The sequence below is a fragment of the Akebia trifoliata genome, chromosome 14, assembly GCF_017979445.1.
Source record: "Akebia trifoliata isolate Shusen 1 chromosome 14, ASM1797944v1, whole genome shotgun sequence".
Classification (NCBI taxonomy): domain Eukaryota; kingdom Viridiplantae; phylum Streptophyta; class Magnoliopsida; order Ranunculales; family Lardizabalaceae; genus Akebia; species Akebia trifoliata.
Window position 1 is genome coordinate 10,665,630 of NC_141388.1, and position 7,756 is coordinate 10,673,385.

Sequence of the window (7,756 nt, forward strand, 5' to 3'; positions counted from 1 at the left end):
AGAGGTGAGTAGGGATTTTGATAGAGTTTTAGGTTGAGAGGAGGAGGCTTGAGAGTATGTCTTGTTCATAGAAAATAAGAGTATTTATAGAATTTTTGGAGAACTTTTGGGGATAAAGTAGTACAACCCTAAAAATAAAGAGAATAACATGAGGTTTAGGTTATTTCTTTTTGAATTTTCTATTTTTATGAGGGTAAAAGTGGAATTTGTAAGAAAAAAATCTTAAAAGTATTTTTGGTCTTTGATGTTTTAGTAAATAGAGGTGAGAGAACAAAAATACTTTTTAGAGAGTGAATAGGAGAGTGACATGTGTAAAGGTGAAATAATAGATAAAAAGTAGATCTTGGTTCATTTGTAAATAACTCAGGTTCATTTGTAAATAACTCATTTGTATATTTTTGAATTGAACTAATAGGAAAGCTTCATGTATGTACTTGAAGATTCTTACCTTTTGGGGGGTAAGATTAGAAGTTTTCCTAACTTTAGGTATTTTTACTAAATATCAAAATACATTTTTGGTTTGACCACCTTTTTTAATAAGAGTATTCTTGGGTTTTCACAAAGGAGAGCTGACTCTTTAATTAGGTTAGAGCATTGAGCATTGAGGATTTATGAGAAATCAATATATGTCATCTTTTAGGAGGAGGTGTAGATCATGGACTTAAAATAAGCTTGGTATTAGATTTAGAATAGACTTGGTTGTGGGTTAGGATATGGATTTAGGTTAAGGGCTTAGGATAGTTTAGATTTGAGTATTTGGACTAGACTTGAATATAGACTTAGTATTAGGTTAGGATATGGATAATGAATTGTTAATGAAGAGTAGATATGGACTAGGGATAAAATTTGGGCATGCAAAATAATATAAGATAATGCATGCATACATGAAAATGGTGTCAAGTGGAAATGGAAGCCCGTTGTTTTAAGCTCTTAATTGAAATCAACTTGACAAAATTAATGGGTTCGTGTAAATTGGGGTGTCTTACTTTTTTTTTTTGTAAACCACTTTTGATAAAATTAGAAATTTTCGAATGGACTGATTTTTTGTGAGGATGATTTCTTCATCATATATCTTCACAAAAAATCAGCCAATTGAAAAAAATTTAACCCATATAAGACAAAAAAAAAAAAAAATTGGCTATGGTGTGGGGTGCCCATGATAATAATTGGGGTGCATTTAACCCTACCCTTATTTAAGTGATTTTTCTCTTTGGGCGCCTCAAAAATCTCTTCTTTCACCCTTTTAATGCATTCCTTCCTTCAAAGCTTTGTTATTAGTTCACAAAGAAAATTACTCACTCAAAAAATTATTTACTACTTTTACTATATTTATTTAATTATCAACCAATAATTTTTAGGATTAAATGACGTGACATTCATGAGGACTCTTAATCGTTACGATTTTGCATTTAAATTCCATTAAGATTCCTTATGAGACAATCTTAATCCTATTAAAGGCCAAAATCTTTTCAAATCCATCTATTGTTTTAGGTTTCAGATTATATCTCGAGTTGTACTTAAGTATTCAAGCTAGACATTTTCTATTATTTCATATACACACTAAATAATTTGCAAAAAATGAAGGATTGGTCCTTATCCCTATCTTTTTTTAAATCGTGGGTACTCCTATACTTTAGGTGGGACTAATCGCCCTGTCACACGCAACGCCCCTCGAAAAGTTCCTTTTCATCAGAAATCAACATTCTTTTGGGATTTCCTAGCTTTTTAATAGAAGCCCGAAAGGATCTTGATTCCATTGATGAATCTTGGTGGCGAGAATCTCCCCATAGTTTGACCCAAGAAAAGATCGATAACTCATTCTACCATGACACTATTTTCCAATTTTGTGATAAATTTTTCCTCCAAAAGATCGATAACTCATTCTACTATGCACAAAACCATAGATGCTTTTCCTCAAGATACGCAAGTTGTACACTCGAAGGAACACTCGTTCCCCGAGGAAAATCGAAACAAAGTGTTGGAGGCAGAATTATAGTGAGTGTAGGTCGGGTCCGAAACTAATGATATTAGGTCTTCTTCCCTTGACGTTTTCAACGTAGTTGACTAAAATACATGTCTTCATCGTCTCCTCTTTTAAATCAAATAAACTACAACTATAACAGCAAGGAAACCTAGTAGTCTCTCTACCCCTTCGATGCCATAAATATGATTAAAAAGTTCAAAAATTCCACTTTTGTCCTATGGCCGACTTCCCCAAGTTTCTCTCTGCAAAACAACTCTTGAAACTCCTCCAAGCAGAGAAAAACATACTTTCCGCCCTCTCTCTCTTCGACTCAGCGACTCGCCACCCGAGCTATATTCACTCACCCATCGTCCTCCATCACATTCTCCGTCGACTCACCAATTCGAAACTCGTCTCCCATGTGACCCGGATTGTGGAACTCATACAAACTCAACAATGCAAGTGTTCAGAAGATATAGCTTTATCTGCGATCAAAGCTTACTCCAACAATTCGATGACCGAACAAGCGTTAGAAGTTTTTCGAAGGATGGATGAGATTTTCGGGTGTCGCCCAGGTATTCGATCTTATAATTCTCTTCTTAATGCTTTTGTTCGGTCGAACCAGTGGGATCGAGCCGAGTCGTTTTTCGCTTATTTTGAAACAGTTGGGCTTTCGCCCAATGTGCAGACTTACAATGTTCTGATCAATATGTTTTGTAAGAGAAAACGGTTTGATAAGGCAATGGGTTTTCTGGATTGGATGCGGAGCTGTGGAATGGAACCGGACTTATTTAGTTACTCTACTTTAATTAGTGGTTTAGCGAAGAACGGGGATTTATCCAATGCTTTGGAACTGTTTGATGAAATGCCTGAGAGAGGGGTTTCTCCTGATGTGGTTTGTTATAATATTTTGATTGATGGGTTTTTTAGATTAGGTGATTATACAAAGGCAATGGAGATTTGGGAGAGGTTGTTGAGAGAGTTTTTGTTTTGTCCAAGTGTAGTTACTTATAATGTTATGCTTAATGGGTTGTGCAAATGTAGGAAGTTTGATGAGAGTGTTAAGATATGGCATCGGATGATGAAGAACGGGCATCGGCCCGATTCTTTTACTTATTGTACTATGATACATGGGTTGTTTGAGTCAGGAGATATCGATGGAGCATCAAGAATTTATTCGGGAATGATTGAGAGTGGGTTTGTCCCGGATGTGGTAACGTGTAATGCATTGCTTAATGGGTTTTGTCGAGCGGGTAAGATTGATGATTGTTTTGAGTTGTGGGATTCAATGGGAAAGGGGGGTTGTCGTAATATTGTTAGTTACAATACATTAATTAAGGGCTTGTTTGAGAATCATAAGGTGGATGAAGCGATTTCAATATGGGAATTCTTGTTGAAGACTGATTGTAGTCCAGATTCCACGACCTATGGAGTTTTGATTCATGGATTGTGTGAGAACGGGTATTTGAATAAAGCTTTATGGGTTCTTAACGAGGCAGAAGATGGAGGAGGTTGTCTGGATGTTTTTGCTTACTCATCATTGGTTAATGGTTTATGTGGAGAAGGAAGATTAGATGATGCAATTTGTGTCTTTGATCGGATGGGCAAGCGTGGTTGTAAACCTAATTCGGAGATGTACAACTCACTGATCAATGGCTTCACCAAGGCTTCTAAAGTTACAGAAGCAGTCAGTGTTTTAGGGGAAATGATGGGCAATGGTTGCTTTCCTACCATAGCCACCTACAACACTCTCATACATGGTCTTTGTAAAGTAGAAAAATTTGTTGAGGCCTCTGCTCTTGCGAAAGAGATGCTAGAAAAAGGTTGGAAGCCAGACTTAATCACATATAGCTCTTTGGTTCATGGTCTCTGTAGAGATAAAAAGATTGACAAAGCCCTTGATCTATGGGGTGAAATGCTTAAGGACTTCAAGCCAGATATCATAATGTACAATGTTCTAATTCACGGGCTTTGCTCTGTGGAAAGAATAAAAGAAGCTTTAGAGGTCCATTCGGAGATGAAGCATAGGAACTGTGCCCCTAATCTTGTGACCCACAACACCCTCATGGATGGTTTTTACAGAGTTAGAGACCGTGAAAAGGCATCAGAGATTTGGGCCCAAATTTCGGAAAATGGGTTAAAGCCTGATATCATCTCTTATAACATATCTCTCAACGGGCTTTGTTCTTGTAATCAGTTGTCTGATGCTGTGCAGTTATTGGATGAAGCGTTGGTCCAGGGAATTCTTCCAACTGTCGTTACCTGGAGCATTCTTGTCAAAGCAGTGCTCAATAATGGGAGTCCTTTGACCTGATCTTTTTTTTATAAGTATAAATTTATTGATCAAAGAAGCAGGAGGATGAGATGGCCCCCTAAAAGGAAAAGAAAACAAAGAATAGCGGAAAGAAAAACCAACAACACATGCCGTTACCCACACCATTACAAGGAGCAAAGCTCCTCCCATTTGAAGACAAGTCCTCAAAGAGAACTCCATCGAAGTCATTGCTCAACTTACACTAGAAAAAGAGCAAACCCAAGATGTCCAAGATATCCTCATGAAGTAATTTCTCAATTAACTGAAACGCTCTTATGTTCCTCTCCTTTCTAAGTCCCTAACAAATTGCAAAAGAGAGGATGGACCAAAGGTACTTTTTCCTGCTTGAGAATAAACTAAATTGCATGTGAGTTTTCAATACTTACCTAACGTGAGTCTGGAGTAGCTGTTCCTATTTTATGTGGAGAAATTCTTGTCAGTGATCTTAATTGTGGCCCTTATATTTATGTGTAGTTCCTCTTAAGGTGCTCTATAATGCAGAAACCAAATCCCTTCCACTTAAAGATTGCTGAATGCACATGGAGATGTTGGGCTGTGAAGATCATCCCTTTTTGTTCAAAGGGATTAAATGTATGGTCAATGTCTTTGGGCCATTCACATGCTATTACTCTGCTTATTTTGTTTCTGAAGGTGTGTCTCTCTCTAGTGACATGTGGTTTCTTGATATATGTATGAAGATGGTAGAAAAAACTACCCTTATATTATAAATTTTTTCCTTCCCTGAATAGAAATAATGGTTCATTAGATTTGTTAAAAATTACGCCAGTTGTTCAGCTTAGCCAGACCAAATTTGTTCGGCTGCACATTCAAGGACTGCCTCCTACACAAAGATGTGATAGCTTTTAATGCCAGAAAACATGAGATATTGTAAAAATGGGGGATTTGTGTCGAAAGGGTTTGCAAGGAAATGTCCTAGCACTGATCCTTGCCCGGCTAAGCTATACCAAATATCACTTATAAATATTATAATTTACAGACCCAATTAATGATTTTTTCAAGTCATCGAGTTTTTTTAAGCCAATTCCTAGTTTTGAATTTTCCAGCTTTGCTATTTCTTTGTTAAGTACCATTGGGTTGGGGTACCTTCTCTAAGCTCTTATCATGAACTACAGGTATGGGCAAGACTTGAGGTTTATTCCTCTGTAGGATCAGGAAACTAGAAGCATGTTAGAAAAAATATAATATGGAGACAGATTTACAGAAAGCTGTATATTAATGCGGTATAGAGTTTGTGGACTACTAATCTCAACAAGATTCTGCCTTTTTTTTTTTAAATTTTTATTTCAACTCGATATACTCCTGAGTTTGTTGACCAAATTTTGGTACTAACTTGTTGCCTTTGACAGGCCTGAATATTTTTGTTTATGAGAGCTTGAGGATGGCAGGGGGAGACCATTACGTTTGTTTCCTTACAACTATGTTGTGCCAATAGTGCAGTAATACACATACTCGTATGTTTTTCACCTTTTATTTAGGTTACATGAAAGAAAAAGAAATCTAAACCATTCTCTGTTTCTTCAAAACTCGAGAAAATCAATGACTGTGGAGGTTCTTTTCTTTCTTTCCTTTCTTTTCAATATAAAGATTCAAAATCACATATTATAGCATCAGAAGCGTAACTTAGTTACATGATTTATGATAATGGCAGACATATTGCCAAGATCAGTTCTTGATGATGCAAAAGCAAAGATAGCTTGATGTATCAGACCCAAGAAGCAAAGGATTCACATGGGTTTATTTTATCACGCTAAATTCATCCCCAATAGTTCCACGTTTTCATATAATACATGAACATGTTAATATAGAAGAAAGATGTCTTTCATTCTCATTCTCACTTTTTTTCTTCCTCTTTTTCTCTTTTTGATGACACACTTTGCTCGTAGATCAATTGAGAAAGCAAAGCCACTAAACTCGCGCCCAACACTGCTACCTTTTGCCAATCGGATGAAGAAATCAAGGCTCCAGCGATCCCGACAACCGTCAAAGCTATTAACCCAAGGTATATATTCTTCCTGATGTTTGATGCTGCACTCTTCCTAGTAATTTCTCTGAGCTTCTCTGTTTCCCCTTCGGTTGATACTCCTTTTTTTGGTGTGCTTTGTCCAAGGCTCTTAAAGAACAAACCTTCATTCCGGCCTTCTTCCATATGATCTTCAAACTCCTCCAACTCCTTCTCATTCTTCTCGTTCTCCAATCTGGTTGAATCCACAGTTTCTTCAAAGGCTTGTATCTGGCTCTCCAGATTCCCCATTATCTGTTAATCACAAATGAAGAATTGGTTTATTAGTGGAACATAGAACTTGCATGCAAGAACCCATGTTTCTTCTTTATGCAGTGAATGGACAGACAAGAAGAATTTGAAACAGACCCGGGCTTCAGCTTCGTCAAGTCCTTTGAGAGCATTTTCTCCTATCGCATCGAACTCAGCGTTGGCTTCTTCGGCAAATTGGGTTAGATAAGCAGATTTCTCGTCTAAGTAGTCGGTGAGGCGGACCTTCTGAGTTTGAAGCATTGCTATTCTGGCAAGCAGATTCTGCTTTTGAATGTCTCCTTCAGACGGAGAAGACGACTCAGACCCTGTGTCATTGGATTTGCAAAGAGAGAGGATGAAGTTCTTTTTGGGCAGTTTTCTTGTTTGCAGTAATGCATGTTTAGTGGTGGGGATGGAGGTTTGAATGGCTTTGAGGGTGTTCATCTCTCTTTGGGAGGAAAGAGAGAGAGAGGGTTTGCATACACTTTGAAAGGTTCTAGTTTATTTTGAACCTCTCATCCCCAGACAAACTATGTACCTTATCCACTTTATGTTTAAAGTGATTTTGAAAACGGGAAGGAAAATACCCTTCCTTTGAGGCAGTTATTACCAAATTTCTCTTATTTGAAGTCTAGAGAAGGGGTAGTATATTATAGGGGTGCAACTTGGTTCGGTTCGGTTCAGTTTGAGGTCAAATTGGAACTGAACCGACATAGGTCGGTTCTACTAAATAAGAACCAGAACCGAATCAAATTCCATTGGAACCAAACCAACCCAAACCGAATTAAAGTCAGTTTGGTTCGGTTCGGTTCCACGGATTGTAAATATTTTATAAATTATAAGTAATATTTTTTAATGAAAAAATAAACATAAAATTTCATATAATAAATCACAAATCTATCTATAAAAAGTCATTAATTTATCCATAAAAGATCAGTAATCTATGTACTAACTCTTAAAATAATTCTTAATAATTATTATATACATATATATTTATTTATTGCATAGGGATTCGGTTCTCAGTTTGGTTCGGTTCTATACAAGCTTGATTCGAGAATCAAACTAAATTGATCGATTCTCCATTTTTGTAACCCGGAACCGAATTGCAACTTGTTCCAAACCGAACCAAATCACCCCAAAATTATCGGTTTGGTTTGGTTCTCAGTTTGAACCGGACAAAGTTGCACCCCTAGTATATTATGCTGCC

General features: G+C 36.9%; 2 protein-coding genes across 15 annotated transcripts; one reads left to right on the forward strand and one right to left on the reverse strand.

The window, feature by feature from the left end:
• The first annotated feature begins 1,809 nt into the window (after positions 1–1,809).
• Positions 1,810–7,151, forward strand: LOC147386202 (Pentatricopeptide repeat (PPR) superfamily protein). 14 transcript variants are annotated; one of them, XM_086422644.1, is made up of 5 exons: positions 1,810–4,928; positions 5,411–5,518; positions 5,645–5,749; positions 6,182–6,297; positions 6,634–7,151. In XM_086422644.1, exon 1 carries the CDS (start codon positions 2,202–2,204, stop codon positions 4,275–4,277), a length of 2,076 nt encoding a protein of 691 aa, XP_086278770.1. In that variant the 5' UTR covers positions 1,810–2,201; the 3' UTR covers positions 4,278–4,928; positions 5,411–5,518; positions 5,645–5,749; positions 6,182–6,297; positions 6,634–7,151. The 14 variants fall into 14 exon arrangements, with proteins under 14 accessions (XP_086278770.1, XP_086278774.1, XP_086278776.1 ...); XM_086422648.1 differs by having other exon boundaries at positions 1,810–4,868; XM_086422650.1 differs by having other exon boundaries at positions 1,810–4,608; positions 4,752–4,868; positions 5,411–5,749.
• On the reverse strand, positions 5,882–6,993 carry LOC147386203 (8-amino-7-oxononanoate synthase). Its single transcript, XM_086422653.1, has 2 exons — positions 6,667–6,993; positions 5,882–6,552 (listed from the first exon to the last, which is right to left on the reverse strand). The coding sequence occupies exons 1-2, from the start codon at positions 6,991–6,993 to the stop codon at positions 6,130–6,132; spliced, it is 750 nt and encodes a 249-aa protein (XP_086278779.1). The 3' UTR covers positions 5,882–6,129.
• Positions 7,152–7,756: the final 605 nt, after the last annotated feature.